This window comes from Eleginops maclovinus, chromosome 24 (assembly GCF_036324505.1).
Source record: "Eleginops maclovinus isolate JMC-PN-2008 ecotype Puerto Natales chromosome 24, JC_Emac_rtc_rv5, whole genome shotgun sequence".
Classification (NCBI taxonomy): domain Eukaryota; kingdom Metazoa; phylum Chordata; class Actinopteri; order Perciformes; family Eleginopidae; genus Eleginops; species Eleginops maclovinus.
In genome coordinates, this window is record NC_086372.1 from 5,288,641 (window position 1) to 5,308,152 (window position 19,512).

At 44.6% G+C, this 19,512-nt stretch overlaps 1 protein-coding gene across 1 annotated transcript; it reads left to right on the plus strand.

The window, feature by feature from the left end:
- The first annotated feature begins 319 nt into the window (after positions 1-319).
- ahr1b (aryl hydrocarbon receptor 1b) lies at positions 320-15,266 on the plus strand. The gene is made up of 11 exons (XM_063878092.1): positions 320-737; positions 1,218-1,405; positions 5,596-5,690; positions 7,274-7,363; positions 8,171-8,297; positions 8,531-8,667; positions 9,908-10,113; positions 10,196-10,305; positions 11,618-11,759; positions 11,842-13,039; positions 14,588-15,266. The coding sequence occupies exons 1-11, from the start codon at positions 697-699 to the stop codon at positions 14,732-14,734; spliced, it is 2,481 nt and encodes an 826-aa protein (XP_063734162.1). The 5' UTR covers positions 320-696; the 3' UTR covers positions 14,735-15,266.
- Positions 15,267-19,512: the final 4,246 nt, after the last annotated feature.

Below are 19,512 nucleotides of genomic sequence, written 5' to 3' on the forward strand. Positions count from 1 at the left end.
GACTCTTAAGCATGTAATACGTATAAAAAACACAATATATGCTTTAATATCACATATTCACAGCCTTCATTTTCAGAATACATAGGAATGTTATTACTCAAGACAACAATGCTCATTTTTATGTTTTCGTTCGTCTAACAAAGGCAGTTTATTCTTTTTTCTCTTACATTACTCTAATTTAACATAAATAAAAAATGTCAGCCGTTATTTTTTGACGTGACGTAACCTTTGACCCGATGCTCGCTCCCGACGTCAAATCAGTGCCCGGCGAACGCGCTCTGGTGGAGTGAGAGCAGCAGAGGAGAGAGGAGAGAGAAGAGGTCGGAAAAAAAGACCAGCAACATTGATCTAATAACGTTTACATTTTAACCTTTGTTTGGGCTGAACTTCGTGCGCAGGATGTGAGTGTTACACTGAGTTTTTTTTCGCGGAACACTTGGGGAATTTAACCCAGCGGAGGAGCGCCATGGACGGGATAACCGGAGCGATAGTGCCCCTGTGACGGTCCGGTAATAATACTTCGACAGGGAGCTTTACTGGGTCTGTTTTATCCAATTTGACAGTGAATGCATCACAGGGTTCTGCTTCCCGCCACCGCGACTGGATTTTACCTTCAGGAGCTTTCTATATTTACTTATTAATTAAGAGTTTATGGATATTTTCCAGCTTCACTGTGAATAAATCGACGTCAACAACATGTATGCTGTACGGAAAAGAAGAAAACCGGCTCAGAAGGGGTGAGTTTAGGGGTTTTTTAACGTTTAAAAAGCAAAGCAGTTATTTTGTGTCATTTAAGACATGTTTTATTGTGTTTTATACATTATGACAGTTAATAACTTTAATATATTAGGACTAAATGTGTAAAAAAGCTACATTTTAACACTTAAGCTTGACTGATACCTGCTTTTCTATAGCTGATATGGATTCTTGAGAATATTATTAATTAGTGACATCATAATTGGTGAATATAATATATTTTTTACACTGAATCTCAAACCAAAGACTGCTATATTTCTATATTGTCATCAAATGGAAATATTTTGGATTGCAGGGGCATACTTTTTATGACATTTCCTCATAATTCTGCCTCATAATGGAGATTTCTTTGGAAACATTGGAATCTAGACGGTTCACCCCCTTTGTGACACTCTTGATGGGAGTATCATTCACTTGATGTATAAAAAAAAGTGTTAAATGACACTGCCTATCTTGTCCAGAGTCAAACCGGCCCCAGCTGAAGGTGCCAAGTCCAACCCGTCCAAACGGCACCGGGACCGCCTGAACTCGGAGCTGGACCGCCTGGCCAGCCTGCTCCCCTTCCCGGAGGACGTCATCTCCAGCATGGACAAACTGTCCATCCTCAGGCTCAGCGTCAGCTTCCTGCGCACCAAGAACTTCTTCTCTGGTAGGAAACACAAGATTGTAATGAAATATAAAAGAAATGAGGGATCCCTTTGATTATCTTCCATATTAGTTGTCTATTTGAAAGTCTTTTTACAGAGCAGGTGGGTCACACATCAGCTAATGCTTCACGGGATGTTGCATCAGTAAATAACAAAACAGCAGGCGGCACATTCGGTGCTAAACTCCTCTGGTGGTATCTCGTGGTTTAAAAATAGTGACGATGATGAATCTTGAACTTGAGAAAGAAAGTGAAGCTGGTACATGTCAGTGTGTGTCTTTAAAAACGGCTGCCCTTTTCCTCCCCTGCCTACTGAAACGCTGAAATAGCTTTTCACACTTCACACACAAGCTGCGGACACTCGGGCAGAAACAGACGCTGATGGAAGTAAAAGTAAAGAAGGTCAGGTGAATAAAATTGACAATTCAGATCTGTCAAGACAGGAATTTAAAAACTGTGAAGCCTCTGACTATTTGTGACTTTTGTTTGGCTGAAAAACAATTCAAATTCATCATCGCAAACATTTTAAAGAGGCCTGGCGATGCGTTTTTGGGTTTCCCTTTCCTGTAGAGTGTTTTTGAGCATGTAAATGTTCTGCAAAGGCTAGAATCCCTCCAGAGGGAGTTTCTCTCCCACACACTCGCCCCCTGCCTGAAACGCCTCCATTGGACTCCTTTGTTTACTTCCAGAACATAGTGACGTCACTGTGTGCTCCTAGCACGTGATAGGCTAAGGGGCGGGACATCTCCGAGGTGTTGTCCAATCACAACTTATGTTTACTTTGTGGTTTTTTTCTTTGAATATCAATATATATTTTCCCATATTTTAAACGGGATGTGCTCTGATATCCACACAGCCTCTCGTTTTAATAATACAGTCAGACTCGACCCCCCCCCCCAAAAAAAAACCCCAAAAAGGTCTTAATGAGAATGAGAGGTCGTGACCTTTGTGTCTCTCTGTTTAAGAAGAAGTAAAGTGGCTTTGACGAGGAGTTAGTGGGCTTATGGGCATAACAGATGGATTTTAGGAGTGTGTGTGTGTGTGTGTGTGTGTGTGTGTGTGTGTGTGTGTGTGTGTGTGTGTGTGTGTGTGTGTGTGTGTGTGTGTGTGTGTGTGTGTGTGTGTGTGTGTTCAGAAGGCAGATTGTAATTCTGTCCAAACAACACAAACAGCCTTCAGAAATCCCTAAATCTCCCAAGAGAGTCGTTTAATTTGGATCAAATCAGCTTTTTGGAGCATTGCTTATACGTTCAGGACCCATTTCATATGTTTGAGATGCCTTTTCAAAACCAGTCTCTCAATAGTTACTACTGGTAGTGTCATAAAATGTTGTATTGTAATATTAAGCAATACCAAAATGTGACAGTATGCACAAATCTGCAATTAAATGTGATCGAATACATCTGTTAAATGCAGGTGTCAAGTCCTGTATGTTTATTTGGTTTTAGTAGTAAATAATGTAACAGGCTCCCACAATAATCATCCTATAACAGCTAGATCAGTGAATCAGGCTTTAACCTGAGTCTCTGCTTGAAAACAGACAGACACTCCTCTGTACAGTAGGTGTGACCCCTCGCTGACCCCCCCCCCCCTCTTGGTAACGTCTCTAAACACCCTTACAGTATAGTAGGTCAGCTCCTCTCCCCCGTGGCCACTAGTCGACCCTTGTCCTAGAGCCTCTCGGCAATGGAGGTCTGAGGAGATGAAAGCCTCGGAGAATGAAAACACGGCGGGATAATCCACTCACAGCCGCTTTACCGCGAGGAAAGGGGGGGACACAGGCGCCCACTTTTCAACTTTTGACTCCCCAGAAAAAAGGCATTTTTTAGTTTTGTGAAAGTGTCCATGGTGCATTTATTTATTTGCACAGAGCCGAGTTAACTCCAGTCAGTCCCAATGTTGGTGTCACTTTCTGTTAGCATGGGGAAGAATAAGCTGGCTTTAGGTGAGGTTACACAACAGGAACCCGTTCTACCTCATGGGGAATGGTGCAATAAAGATGTGTTGCTTTCTATTGCTCAGAGCGTTTAAAAAAAGCAATATTATTTAATATCCTTTACAGAGTTGCCTTCCTGACTTGAGAGGGTATCACTGTGAATGTTCAAAGTGGTCAGGGTCTGTTTTTCCCCATAATTCATAGAGCACATGAAATCTCGCATTGTTTACAAAAGTAAAACATAATGCAGCATGACCGCTGAGTCTGAGGTGTGTGTGTGTGTGTGTGTGTGTGTGTGTGTGTGTGTGTGTGTGTGTGTGTGTGTGTGTGTGTGTGTGTGTGTGTGTGTGTGTGTGTGTGTGTGTGTGTGTGTGTGTGTGTGTGTGTGTGTGTGTGTGTGTGTGTGTGTGTGTGTGTGTGTGTGTGTGTGTTAGTCCACATCTGTCCCAGTGAAGCCATCTGCCCAGTGCTCAGAGCAGATTACTGGTTACTTATGTAACATAACATCATTGTAAGTTCTATTATTCCCGACCTCTGCTGCTTCCTCTCTGTTTACATCTGCATCCTATAATATGTTACCGTTTACCAAAGCTGTGTTTTAGACTAGCCTAGAGGGATGGAGTATGATTAAAACAGCAGAATAAGGCGTTCATAAAGCCTCCTGAATATTCAAACAGACTCATTGTAGTTTGCATGATGTCCTCATCCGAGGCCGCGCTTTGCACTCGGTTGAATCTTTTGAAATATTTATTTTGGTCGCGGCGCTGAGAGGCAGGATTAGACGGGTCATAGTGGGTGTCATCGTCCCTTCAGACTGACTGCACCACGAGACGAGCTGGTTCGGATTTTGGTCACAGTTGAATGTGTTTGCAAAGGGGTTAGTTGGAACACGTCTATAATTATTGCTAAATAAAACAAAGTCAGAAAATAGTCAGAATGTCCCACCTAGTTTCTCAAAGTGTCTCACAATGTCTTTGCCTCTCTAAAACCAACATATACTAACTTTAATATGAAAATCAAACTGAGAAAAGCAGGAAATCTTCATATTCGATAGGCTAAAAACAAAGTGTGGCAGCTTATCGTCCTCGTTCCGTGTGAGAGTGCGCTGCTTTATGATGCAAGTATTGTTCGATGATCATGATGTTGATTCTAAGTACATTTTTTCATGAGGTATGGAGCGCCCTCTCCTCCTCCGTGGTGAGTCAGAGCAGCCGAGGCGTCTGTTGTGATGTTTTTATTGGTTGTTGGTGTCCTCGCCGCCCTGCGTTGTGCCAACACACGTCCCCTTACCTCCCCCCTCCCTGAGCCTCGGGGTGTTTGCTCTCGCCGCCGGCTCACCATTCATGACGTCAGGGCGCAAAACACCCACCGCCACCCTCCATGACTCTTAATTATTGATGGTGGACATGTTTTCCTGCTCTCTGCCCTGTGAGCACACTGAGCTCTGTCACCAACACACACAAACACACACACACACACACACACAGCAGAGGGAGGATTTTAGTTTAATGCAAGGAGAGAATCACACACTTATTTTGCCTCTACTGTGACTTTTCACCCTCTGTCTGAAACCAGAGCCCAGTCTGATCCGTCAACCGCTTGGAGAAGTCCCGCCCCTTTGCCTAAAATAACGCATGAGGTGATAAAACCAAGCCAACAAAAAGTATGTCAGTAAAATGATTGAAACACATACTGTAAAAAGGCTAATTATGCCTCTATTCAAAATACCAAATCTAATATGAAGGGCCTAACCCACGCCGAGGTGTGTGTTCCTGTTTCTGTGTTATTTCCCTGAGGCCGCGGCATCACTGATAGTAATCCGACCCGATGAGCTGTATTGATCTGTGTGAGGAATGTGGGTCGCGATCAGAAGAAGCCTCTGCATTGTCCGCCCGCTCAGACTTCCTCTCCCATTAGCGTCTGCGCTGCTGCTGCTGTTGCTGCTGAGAAGCTCTGTGTTTCCCCCACACACTCGCTCACACACACTACAATCCCCCGGAGGTCAAAGCCAATGTGTCTTTGTCTCCAGGGTCGGAGGTCACAGAGGAGCCCTGCGGTCACGTCACATGTTTGAGTCACAATAACTGTCAACACACTGCTAGGGATCAGTGGTTTGTTTTTGCAAGCTAATGCTACATTTAATAAGCTAATATGTATCAGCTGTATGACGTGATTGAATATACTTTTTAGAGATTATCTGCAAATGATAGACATATTTTGACTCGCTAACTGATCCTCTCTGTTCCCCTGTCTGCAGTAACTCTGAAGAACCAGCTGAAGAAGAGTAGTGACCCCAGTGATGAGGGCAGAGCGTCTGATGGGCACGTACCTGAGGGGGAGCTGCTGCTGCAGGTGGGTGACCTTATATTTACACTTCCATTATCGGTACACGTGCTTTACTGGTCTGCCTGTAATCATAGCTACATGTAACAGATGTGTCTCCCGCTCTAAACATCTGGATGCACTCCTCTGCATGTTCTTTTATCTGGAATTATACGAGACACGGTGAAGTAGCTATCCTCTAACCACTGAGGCTCCGGGTTAGTCATGGATTTTTCTCCAACACTGAGCTGTTGAAGGTCAGCTGTGATGGAGGAGACAGCGCTCTGCACAGCAGGAACGCAGCAGGAAAGGCTTGTTTCCTCTAACAGCACAGAAATGCTTTTTGCGAGGGATCAATTTCTGTTTTTTCACTCCAATCTCACACTCCTATAAACCAGTAAAGTATTTGACTGTGTATTCATCCCCTTAATCTATATGGAGCTTTTTATGAAGCTCATTGCTTTTCTGTCCGTCCCACAACTTCACTGCCGACATCGTATGGCAAAGTCCAGAAACTGCTGTAAATAATTCAACTAAAGGCAAGATAAAGGGGTGGAAAGTACAGTGCAGTACAGTAGAATCGGTGTATCGACACGTATTGATCCCGGAGGAGTAAATGGGTCAGCGCTGAAGATGAAGGATCAGCCACTTCCTGGCTTCCTCTCTTCCATTACAGACGCCGGACCATGAATTATACAGAGCCGGTGAACACATCTATTATTGAATGGGGGGGGGGGGGGGGGGGGGTTGGAAATCAACTAAAAGCATTTAGAATATTCTTTCATCTTTCACAGTATTGAACCCAATCTTTGACACACCCCTCCTACTTTCATATCTTACACAGCTGTGTGTGTGTGAGCTGGGTTTAAGTGTCTGTGGTGCATACTGAGATGTCTCCTGTTAGCCCACGTTGTGTGAAGCTACAGTAAATAGTTATACACATGCCACTACACTGCATATTATATACAGGCTGGTCCAACAAACTCAGAGTTTATGAGTAAATAAAGTAAATCCTCACAAAAGAGAAGCTAAACCCAAGAATTATTTGACGTTTTTACTTCATAGGGATCAATTCAACCCTGGCTAATACCACACATGGTAAAACAACAGCAAAGAGCAGGTTTTGGGTCTTGGAATAAGACTATTTCCTCCTGATTCAGATCATTTCTGACCTCATGTCGTGCTTTTTAAATGTGTTTGAAATGGGAAAAGAAGAGCCTCGCTCCAACAGCCGCGATATAAATGGTGAGTGCATTAGTGTCAGCTCAGATGAAGACCGTCTTCCTCGCCCCCCTCCTCACAGAGGTGTGGGCGGATGTTTTTTCGCGGGACGCCGCTGTGACTCTTCGCGGTGTCAGGCCTCGGTGTCATCACCTCCTCACCGAGCCCCGAGGCCGAGGAGGAGCGGGGATGAAGGTGTTAGTCACCCTGTGCTGACCTCCTCCTCGTCTTCCCTCTCTTTCGGCCTGGGGGACAAGTCTACTCTTTTGTCCTCCTTATTTTGGAATCAGAGACTAGTTAGTTTATATAAAAGTAAAGGAGTGTGTGTGTGTGTTTGGAATATAAGGTGGTTTTTATCCCTATAATAAGCATTACGTGTGTTCTCTGTGCAGGCCCTGAATGGCTTCGTGTTGGTGGTGACGGCGGAGGGAACCGTCTTCTTCTGCTCTCACACCATCACGGATTACCTCGGCTTCCATCAGGTAAAACTCAAAACACTTCCAGTCCAAAAAGCACCGTGATTTTCACCATGGCAAGTGAACTCACCGTCCCGCGAGTGCCCTGAGGATCGAAACAAGCGCACATATGGAGCGAGAGCTTTAATCCAATTGGCTCCTCAATGCTCCGCCGCTGCCTCGCATCTAATCTCATTTCAGAGAACGTGATTACCAAATTACACAAAGTCCGTCCCACACACACTCTCATAAACACAGACACCTAATCTAGAAGCAGACTACCAACACACACAGCTTTCAACCCCCTTTTGCGCACACACACACACACACACAGGTGTAAACATCACCTCTCACCCCTCACCTGAAGTGTGTCATCATGCATTTACCAAACAGACCAGAGTGTGTGGTGAGTCTCTGAGTGTTGGGGAGTGTCAGCGGCTGTCTTAACACCGGGAAGTTAAGAAAGGGGAAGAAGCGCAGCCACAAAGGGAAGACACAGATGTTGTTTAGCAGTATTCTATGTTTGTAGAAGTGTGCTAACTTTAGCTTAGCACAAGATTAGACAATCAAACAACCCGTGTTGGCAAAAGCTTCTTCCATTTTCCTTCAGGGTTCGTACAGTTTGTATTACTCAGGCCGGGTTGGGACCGCTTTCAGGGTCACAGCAGGTCTTTGGTTCGGTTCCAACCATTTGAATTAAATTTGCAGCAACATTTGCTTTCTTTGGCCCAGCTTCAAGGCAAACCCAATCAAACGCATCCTTCAGGGTCCGTGCTGACGGTGACTTCAGATAGAATGTTGCTCACTTTCGATTCATCGTTATTTATCTGTCAGACTGACGTGATGCACCAGAGTGTGTTTGAGCTGATCCACACTGAAGACCAGCAGGAGTTCAGGAGCAACCTGCACTGGGCCCTCAACCCCCCCAACAGCCACGGGACCCCCACAGACCCCTCAGCAGGTCTGTACACTGAAGTTTTCTGTGTATTTATTTATGTTCATGCCCTTATTTTCCCTTAGACCTTCGCTATTCCCTGAAATGCAAAAAAAAAGAAAACAATTTCATTAAATAAAAACAAGTTATTTCTACAAAAAATGTATAAAAAAATGTATAAATTAAAATAAACAGAATTAAATCCCTTTTTATGACTTTAATAAAGACTAGATTATAAGAGTTATTATTGGATGTCTCAGATGGCGAGTCGGGGTCCTCCTCTTCCTGTCTGGTGAGCTACAACCCCGAGCAGCTTCCTCCTGAAAACTCCTCGTTCCTGGAGAGAGGATTCGTCGTCCGCTTCCGCTGTTTGTTGGACAACTCCTCCGGATTCCTGGTGAGACGACAGACACACACACACACACACACACACACAACAATACAAATATTTGTATTATGTAAAACATTTTACGACATTTCCCTCAAAGTGTGTTGCAGTTTTTGGCGATGTACTGTCATTTCAGATGCCCTGATCGTGATTTTCAGACATGATTATTGACATACACTCTCCCAGTGGAATATAGTGATTAACCTTGTCCATATTTGAGGTTCGTGGTGTGTTCAGGCCCGTTGTGTCTGCTGGCAGTATGGCGTGCCACCTCAGAGTCCCTGAGTGATCAGAAGCCACCACTCACTCCTGTAATCCGCCTTAAAAGAGCCTCGGGGTCGTGGGGAAAAAGGGCCTTAATCCCCCCCCTGAGCAGAGGGGAAACTTGCTTAGTCAGGGTGGCTCGCTCCACACTCACACAATCAGCTGCCGATGAAGGAAAAACTTTAAAACTGCTGGGAAAAGTTAGAAAGGCATTGCAACTCTTCATAATGAATTTAATCTTTATTTGCCCCGGTAGAATGCCACATTTTCACTGTTATTTTGATGTATTTATAGTCTATCAAATGTATTTTTTGGACTTCTGATCAGAACAAAGCTGATCAGGTTCGCTTCTTTCCCTACAAACTCTAGTTAGGAGTTCTTCACATCTCCAGCAGCTCCTCTGAAGGGGATCGAACCGGCGTCTCCCTCCTGCCTGCCTGTGTGTTTGCGTGAGCATTAAGCAGGTTTCTGCTTCTGTCTACCGCTCGCTATGGCTTTGTTTTTAGTAATCCCTCCTGCTATTCAGGGCTAGATTCCTGACATCACGGCTGCAGGCCTTTAAACCCACCAAGGTCAATTAACCAGCGCTAACGGAGGAGGAAGGGGGGTGGGGGGGTCCTCACACGGGATGCCACAGGGTGAGAGCAGGACAGGAGAAAGTGCTTTCAGGGGGTTTTAAGAGGAAACTGTCTCCGTGGAGGAGTTTGTGAAGCTACAGCTAGCTGCAAACATCCCCAGGAAACCGTAACACTCACCCATTTCACTCTTTAAATAACTTCAGGATAGAAATGAGTATATCTGTCACAGTATCCACAATACGAGGGTTTCCAGGAGCAGACACCCAGACTCTCTACGGTGCACTGAAGTGGCTCTACACCCCCCCAGCAGGATAAATAAGACTGATGAATGTCGACAGCGAGGAAGGAGCAGCACTCACTCAGAGAACTCCATGTCTCAGAGTTTTTCTCCCCTCACTTCCTTTCAGGCGTTGAACATCCAGGGTCGCCTGAAGTTCCTCCACGGTCAGAGCCGTACGCACGGCGACGGCGAGGGCAGCAGCCCCCCTCAGCTCGCCCTGTTTGCCATCGCCACGCCCCTCCAGACCCCCGCCATCCTGGAGATCAGGACCAGGAACATGATCTTCAGGACCAAACACAAGCTGGACTTCACTCCCATGGCCTGCGACGCCAAGTACGTCCCCTCAGAACCTCACACAGCCATGATGCGTTCAAACCCACTGTCTAAAGTGGGTTTTTCTTATGCTGGTTTTCAGGGGTAAAATCGTCCTGGGCTACACCGAGGCGGAGCTGAGAGTTCGAGGGTCTGGTTATCAGTTCATTCACGCCGCGGACATGCTGTACTGCGCCGAAAACCACGTCAGGAGTAAGTCTGGGGAGTGGGGAGGGATTCAGTTGGTCACTCTGACAAGACAAGCAGCTGAGCCTAAACAACTTTCAGGAAGCTTATTTGGACTTTTAAAGACAGAGGGGACTTCTAAATGTACTGCAGTGGTTTTAATTTAATCAACAACTCTGCAAAAAAAAGATATCTTAGCTTAATTAGCAAAAAAGATGCTTCTTAAGCTAATCTCTGGAATTCTTTGTATGTATATGTTAGCTCTTTCTATACCAATGTATTTGAGTTTGACTTGCACAGTGAATTGATGCCACAGGGAGTGTTACCTTGGATGCAAAACTTAGATATTACCAGGTCTTAGGATGTGCACAGAATATATAACAGAACAACACCAACCCTTTATGTAGAGTATGCACCCCTGCAGGGAAACAGGAACATCTGTGGTGCATTTATTCCCATTAGCCGCATAAAGAGCCTTGTAGGAGTGCTGCATTTTGCAGAATAGGGCAAAAAAAAGGGCTATTGTGTGCTTGTAAACGTAGTCTCTGAAAAGCCTGGTTTGGGATAACGGGGGCTGATTTTAATTAACTCTTTATTGATTTACCAAAATGTGACATTTGCAGCTTCCTCCCCTCCAGTTTTGTTTTGACCCCGGTTTATGTTTGGATCAACATTACATTTGTAACACATGCACAAAACAAACAAACAAACGCTGTTGTGTGTGTGTGTGTGTGTGTGTGTGTGTGTGTGTGTGTGTGGAGGAAATCTCCGAGCGAGAGTCAAGTGTCCTACTTACCTCGTGTACCAGATGACCCGGTTAGTCGTAACCATGGCGCCCTGAACGCGCCGCTATCAGACTCGCTCGCTCGCTCACTCACAAAGACACACAGTGTATGCACGTAGTCATGCATACTGAACGAAAATACATGCATACGCATCGAAAAACATACAACATAGAGACACATGCTCTGATGCACACACAGATGGGAGGCAGGTTTCCAAACAGCAACACAGGAGGACATTTAATCCTAAATTTAAACTCAAGGATTGTTGTGGTTCTGCTGAATGTGACACACACAAACATTTTACTGCTCAGAAACACGACCTGTACCTCGTCACACACACCGACACACACAACACTGAGGCGTGGAGAGGAGGGACCGGAAAGCATGTGACGCTGTGTGTTGGTTTTTCTTAAATGTGTGTTGTTACATGTGCATGAAGCCAAATCGATCCTCGCCCCGCTGAGCTAACGCAGTGTGAGAGCGCACACACTGCGAGGCGTGCGGACGTGAGCCGCCGTGACACAGAGCCTCTGACGTCCTGTCTGATGTTTCAGTGATGAAGACGGGCGAGAGCGGCCTCACCGTCTTCAGGCTGCTCACCAAGGAGAACCACTGGAAGTGGGTGCAGGCCAACGCCCGGCTCGTGTACAAGAGCGGGAAGCCGGACTACATCATCGCCACGCAGAGGCCCCTGGTGTGAGTGGAAGAGCAAATTAAATATCCTAAGATTTTTGATCTGGATATTGTTGGGTTTACCTTTCTCAAAACATTTTCGCAGGGAGGAGGAAGGCGGGGAGCACCTGAGGAAGCGCTCCATGCACCTGCCCTTCACCTTCGCCACGGGTGAGGCGATGCTCTACCAGACGGGATACCCTCTGCACGGCTTCCCCGACGCCTTCCAGAGCAAAGCCAGAGGCAGCAAGTCCAAGAAGGGCAAGCTGGACAAGAGCGCCTCAGAGGACCAGGACCCCAGGGGGCTGCTGGGAGCGCTGATGAGCCAGGACGAGTCGGTGTACGTGTGCCAGCCGGACCCGGAGCCTAGGATGTCATGCCACAGCGGGCTTTTCAGCGAGCAGCAGGACGGCGAGGGTTTTGGAGGCTTGTTGGGTGGAGACAGCTGGCGCCTCACCTCTAACGTGGAGATGGGGGGAGGGAACACTTTAGGATACGACCCGCTGCTGGCCACTTTGGACTCTCTGTCTATAGACGGGGAGGAAACGTGCTCCAACAGCGAGCTCTTCAGCGCGTTGGAGAACCTGGGCCTGAATGCCGAGGACCTGGAGCTACTGCTGCTGGACGAGAGGATGATGCAGGTGGAGCTGGGCCCTAACGGCGTCCCCTCGCTCAGTGACCTCCTCACTAACAACGAAATCCTGTCCTACATCCACGACACTCTGGAGAGCGGCACAGAGGGAGACTCCGCTCAGCCGGACTCCCAGCCGCCACCTGCAGCTCCTCCCATCATGCATCTATCGCAGCAGATGCAGCAGCACATCAGTGCAGGCGGGGGGGGGACAGCAGCTCAGATCCAGGGAGCAGCGGACAGCAAGACTTTGACTAACGGGCACTGGAACCACCATCACCCACACACTGCGCCCAAAGCCCCGCCTCTAAACAGAGGACACAAACACCCGCCGGACCCCAGCCAGCAGTGGCAGCTCCAGCAGCCCGCGCTCCACCTCCACTTCCAGAATCAGCTCCCAACAATCGGGTCTTACATCCCGAACGGACACTCGTCCTTCCCTCCCAGCGTGGAGGCGGGATACAACGGCGTCTCCTCTGCGGACGTCTGTCACTACCAGAGTTTAGTGACTCAGCACAAGCACCAGCCGCCGTGTTTGTCCCAGTGTCCGCCGCAGAGCTCCACCCTGGAGCTGGAGCAGCTGCTGGGTTTAACCCCCCCGCAGCACGGCCTGCAGACGATAGAGGCCTACAGCATGTTCAGCAGCAGCACACAGGACTCCCCCCACAGCAAGGTAAGAGACTTAGATGTCACAAATATCTCAAAAACAGCACACACTTCACAGCGAGTATTATATTTCACAAACACCTTAAAAGCCCTGAGAAACACAAGTACAGAAATAGATTTCAACACACACCTCTCCTCAGGACTGCTTTTAATCTGCAAAATAAATCCTCCCGAGTCTGCAGCTGCCCTCAGATATCAGCGAACATCAACAAACCCTCACCCCTTCACCCACGCTCTTTCACTGTCATGGAAATGGGTTTTCTTTCCGAGTCAGCACACAGAGGCCGCGGGCCGCCCTGGAGCTCAGAGGAGATTCCGGTTGATGAGAGCCGACACGCCGGGTAAATAAGACAAGGGGAGAGATGGGTCACTGCCATGTACTCTCAGGATGAGTCTGCAGAAGAAACTCTTTTAGATCTTATTAGATTTCAATCAGGCTGAAATGCACAAAAAAAGCTGCATTTACACCCAGAAATACTTTAGCTTTGAGTGTCGCCCACCCATATTCATACCTTACTATGTTCACTAAAGAATAGCTGAGACAAAACAATTTCATTGCTTGAGATGTTCATTAAAAGGAACAGTTATTTTCAGATACGATAGGAGCCATCCTGCTGACTCACCGCATCTTAAACTCATATCCCGAAAACCTGACTTGGTTTTTTTAATGAGACTGAAGTTGAGGGGAACCAGGAGTTCGTCTTTAAAGTCCAACAAAAAACCTTCTGGCAGTAATGACAGAGCAGCGAGGGCTGGGGAATGTCATCCTTAGAAAAAACCAATCGTTCAGAGTACAGAGGAGCTGGAGGTCTGCGGACATAAAACGTAACGAGGGCGATCAGCAGGGCCAAATGAAAGTTTGGAGCAGATTGAAGCAGGAATGTTTCAGAGCTGCACCCCTGTTTTATAAGACCTGATTACTCTGAATCTCACAGCTGTAGGAATATAGTTATATATATTATATCAATATTGTTATTAAAATAGATCATTTTGATCTTGTAATAACCCAAGTCTTGTTTGCATCTGACCTACTATGGTTGATATGATAGCATAACTTTATATTAGGGATGAAGCTTTTATTTGGAAAGCTAAGCATAAGGAAAAAACATAACCTAAGAGTTCCTGAAAATTCACAGAGAATATCAGATTGTGTGCCTCTCTCCTCCTCCTCTTCTTCTTCAGTGTTATTGTTGGCCGTTGACATATCAAATGGGAGATAACGAAACCTGAGAGAACGGGGGGGTAAAGACGAGAGGCAGCGGGGAGAAAGCAAACATTAATGAAAAGAATAAGGTCGGCCCGGCAGGCATCCATTCATCCTCCTCTGTTATTCTTCAGGGTCACTGGCTGGCGCTGAAAGAAAAATACTGGCAGGCGGAGCACTGAGGCGCGCTGACCTACAATCTATCCGTCGCCATTACCTAATGCTGAGAGCTACTGTAGCATCCTGTACTGTGGGGGAAATACTCTGATCGTACTCCCAGAGAAGGCAGGAATTATAATCCTCACAGTGAATACATGAACAAACATCAAGTGTGAAATCTTTGTTCCGCAGCTGGAGAACGGTCGCCTCCTAGCCGCCACAAACGCAGCGTACATCCGGACGTGTCTGATGCCCAACGGAAACGGAGTGACGACCCACGACATCCCCGACCCGCTGCCCACGCTGCAGGACCCTCAGAAATCCGGATTCTTCCTCTGAAGAGTCACTGAGGGTGTGAAGAAGGAAAGGAAGGTACACAAGCAAAGACAATCCACACCTTTTTTATTTAACAATTAGAAGAGGGACGAAAAAGAGGCTTTATATCCGGTTTCTGCCTTCGAACCGATAAGGCGAGGGAAGGTGTTTTTATATCCCTCACACTGCGTATTAATATATTGGTAGTCGTGCGATCACTGAGAGTTTAATTTTCATGTTTGGAAAAGACGTGTGTTCCTGGAGCCAAAACTCATCACCGTCTGATCTGTAGATACACTGGTAAAGTGCGGGAGAGACGAGTACGGCAGCAAGTTAGGGACATTTTAAATAATAGTTATAGGGGGGTGGTGTCATAGTCTGAGAAAAAATAAGTATCTCTAAGAATAAAGTCATATACATGTCAAAAAATAATCTAAATTTGGGAGAATTAAGCTGATATTTTGTGAGATTGAGTCACAATTTAGAGCAAAAGAGTGTTGTTTAAAGGTTGATCCAACCTTGAAAAGCTATTTCCACATGGTTTATTACTTTATAATGTCAGTAATCTCAGAGATTTATTTAGAAATATTCCTTTTTTCTCTTAATTTAAAATATAGAAATTCAATTATTTTTTCTCAGAATATTTCCAACCTACCCAGACTAATAATATGATAATTATAAATAATTATAATACATTTAACTAATGCATAGAAAACATGTCCTTTATATCTCGCTGTAGAAGAGAGACTTCAGCGAGGCAGGTTACTTTATTGAACTGGTCTGTGCTTTGGAATTGGTCTGAAGTTAGACTAAAATAAATGCAGTTAATAGGCTTGTAAAAAACCACCAATGCAGATTTTATAACATTTTCATTTAAAACGTGTGTGTGTGTGTGTGTGCAAATAACATTTTAACTTCATGTTATACCGGTAAAAGAAGAACCTACTGCACATGTCCTCTGCTTTTCCTTCCTCGTACTCGGATGTCAATCGTATATAGAGAGAGATTGGGACTGAATACCAGCAGATATGTAATGTTTGTTAGTAGACGTACAGTAGATGTAGGTGAGTAGATGTCCTGGTGCTTCATCTAAACAGCATTTCCTTCTTATATATTGTTGATGAGATTCAAACGGATGGTGAAAATCAGAGCGTTTTTAGTAGTTCCTCCTCATGCTGCATTTAGCCGCCTCGAGGTGATGTTGTGCACTTACCTGTATATTAGAAACATTATCAGAGGGTCTGATTTTTCCGTCAGCGTGTCTGAAATCAAAGCATTTTTGTTTCCTGAGCAGAGACAGTGTGAAATGTCCCATAATGCCTTGTGTCACTTGCTCCTCCTGCAGAGTGCACTTACAGCACAGAGTCCTCCATTAAGGAAATCAGTGTAAATAATAGATGACAACAAGTGAAGGCCGGAGAGGAAGTGCAGGGAAGTATTTCTCAAGTTTTCCTGTCATCACAGACGATTCAGAGGATTTATACATGCACTTAAATGTTTTCCATTTCTTATCTGGCCATTATATGTGTGGGGATTTAAAGTAAGAGACTCAAACCAAACTAAACTATTCAGAAGTTATGCATTTCTGCTACATGCAGGGTTTGAAATGTCCTACTTTATTCGTACTGTAATTAATAACAAACCAGATAATATAACAAAATGAAGAATCATAACCACGTCCATCAGTGGGGAATGCTGCGTTCATGTCACATCAGATTAGCAGTTTTCTGGAAATACAATACATAAATATGTAGTGAAGTCACCACGTTACAAGGAATATTTAGTTCGTTACTTAAATAAAATAAAAATGACAGAATGACATTATAATCAATAGATATAATGTTCCGTTTCAATATATTGATTATTGCTTACAATATCTATATTATTTGTTAATTTGTGTCTGATTTTGAACAAGCGTTTCTAATCCATCGGAGTTCTGACGTGACTTGAACGCAGCATTGCTCACGGTAAAAACCACAAAGGTGTAAAAGCTGGACGACAGCGTTAGCATTTAGCATTTAGCTTGGACTCAGAAACCAAAAGAGAAACGTGTGAGCACGCGTGTGTGTGCGGTGTCTGCATCGTTGAATGTCTTGTTAAACTGTAAAAGTGTTTAAAACATGAAGCTTTTATTTCACTACAGTTAGGTGCTTATAAGATATTTGTGGATTTTAGTTGCGTTAGCTGAAGACACAACTTAAAAATGCATTTACAGATTTGCCTCTTGTTTTTTTTGTAAACTTTTCTTATAAAACAGAATATTTAAACCAGTGTTGAGATCAAATGCTGGATGAAAGATTATGAAATGACAATCATTTTACAAGGCGCTTTAAAAACGTCAAAAAATATGTGTGTGTATAACTGTGTTTTTTTAACGGTGTTGTTGCAAGCACTTCTTTAAAATCACCGCTCTTACAAACTCTTTCTCCAGCACTGAAAGTAGTAAAAAAAAAAGCATTTTCTGACTCTATGTTGTGAATATTGTTCCCGAGAGTCTTGTGTTTTATATTTATGTCATGTCCGTCACTTTAGCTCAATACTAAAACGGTGCCATAACGGTAAGCTTGTCCATCGTGGCTTCAAAACACTCAAGCTTTTATTTTGAAATGTACTCCGTCCATTTAAAAGTGTTTTATACTTTCATTGTTTTCAGAGTCAAACTTATAACCAAACTGTCCGTAAGCAGTTTTTTCGTGGTTAATTATTTCTAAAAGCACACAGACTTTATTTTGCTACTTTTATCACTGAAGGTCCTAGCTAAAGAAAACGTTTTAAAAATGCAGTTTGTCTTTGAGCTGTGTGTTGAAAATGTGCTCCTGGATCCTGGAAATAAAGGATTTGGTGCAATCACATTAAATGTCTCTTCTGTTTGATTTGTTTTCTAAAATGTCTTGTTTTTTTCCAGAGCCTGATAACCCTCACCTGACCACCAGGTGTCCCCGTAGTTCCCCTCCTCCTCTTCACCTGAGCTCCTCACCTGTCCCCAGTGGAGCTGCAGGCAGAGTAGACAGTCCTAACAGGAAGGTTAGGTAAGAATTTCACAAGAAATCAGATTAAAAACATGATAAAGGTAGTCAAATGCGGGGCATCCCTCATCCCTCATTTCTTAAAAACCTTTAAACGTTATATATATTAAATCTTAAAAACTGTGGTACAGTATGTCACCTAATAACAATTCACAGACCACTGATACCTGTATATCTTTTACAGAATCTTTTTGAATATTAGCTCAGCCAGACATGTATTTATTTAAAAAGATAGACAAGAAACTGATAAGAAATCATTCAAAAAGAGGTATAAGTTAAGCGATCATATTATTTTTAAAAGAATGACTAATGAAAACCAGACGTCTGGACTCGAACCATCTTTACACACACATTTATTATAATAAAAGTCATTCACAGATTACCTGACAGTGGCTGATACTGACATCAGGAGAGACGTGTTCGTCTCCAGAGGAAAAACTGAAAAGGTGAAGTCCACTCTGAGGTGCATCATGGGACCTCAGAGATTTAAAAAAAAACTGAAGTGACGCACGCCACCAAAAACCAGAAGAACCTTTCAGCTGCTGTCACTAAACACACACACACACACAGCCTTTCCACTCCTCTGCTTTTTGCACCCACAGATCTGTGAAGTCACGCCGTCAGAAAGCAAACAAACACACACTGATACCACCGAGAGCAAAGTGACTATTACTGGAGAAAACACACTCGGCTCAAGCATAAAATATCTGCTTCAAAAACACATTCCTATCCGCATGTTTGAGGATATTCCAAACAAAGAAAACCTTAAGAGGGGATGATCATGAGGATCCATGTGGTTAGTGTAGTGAACCTTTTAGTGTCTACATGTGGGGTAATATATGTATCACCTTTCCTTCTCAGCGTCCTAGGCATCAAATGTATTCGTCATAAAGACATTTTTAAATGAAAGCCTGTTTAAACTACATTTCCTCCGCACACATCCAGTAGAGCCTTCCCTCTCCGGAGTGCTGAACGCTGTCTGCTCGCTGACTCTGCATCTTTAATGACGCGCCCCGAATCATTTATGAGAGTTTTTCTTCTCCCGCCGTCTCCAGCCGGTTAACTTTGCCCGCTTGTGACGTGATCAATCATCCGAGCCAGATGTTGTGTGTCCCACTTTAGACTTCCTCGGGTGTGTCGCGGCACACAGCGCTGCCGCCGGCCCTGGGGAGGAAGAGGAGGCAGCAGCCCGAGCGAAGAGGCTGCTGTTGTGACGGTTATTGAGACAATTCATCACAACTGCTCCCAGGAAGTGACTCATCTGGATTAATGACAATGTTTTTGCTTAAAGGGACCCTATTCTGCTTTTCTGTGGTGTTCCCTTTCCTGTAGTGTGGTGTACAGTATAGATTTTAGTGTATGTAAATGGTCTGCAAACGCTAAAATCCCTGTGTTCCCTACTGAGGGAGTTTCATTAGGTTTTGTCTTAATCTGGCATCTAGATGTAATTCCCTCACCCCAAAGTAAATATTGTAAACGTCCTCTGTGTCACATATTTCACACCTCCATCAGGAGTCTGCGCTGTGCGTCGCTCCCACTGCACAGACGAGATATGAAATATTTAATGACCATCTATAACCACTCAGGCCGTTCCCTGATGGAAAATATGGACACTGCTGTTCCTGTGAAGAGCCCTGACCTGATTCTTATTTAACAATGTGTCCAAACACCTTAAAACCACCTTAAACATTGAAATCAACCTTTTCATCTTTCAAATTCAGACTGAAATGAAGTCACAAATCAGTTCAAATCTGAATTTCCTGACTTTTTTAATTG

Bases quoted from the DNA above. Each gene is read 5' to 3' on its own strand.
- ahr1b (XM_063878092.1), top strand. From the start codon at position 697: ATGTATGCTGTACGGAAAAGAAGAAAACCGGCTCAGAAGGG. The intron at 738-1,217 runs GTGAGTTTAGGG...TATCTTGTCCAG, and splicing joins AGAAAACCGGCTCAGAAGGG to AGTCAAACCGGCCCCAGCTG. The intron at 10,114-10,195 runs GTACGTCCCCTC...GCTGGTTTTCAG, and splicing joins CCCATGGCCTGCGACGCCAA to GGGTAAAATCGTCCTGGGCT.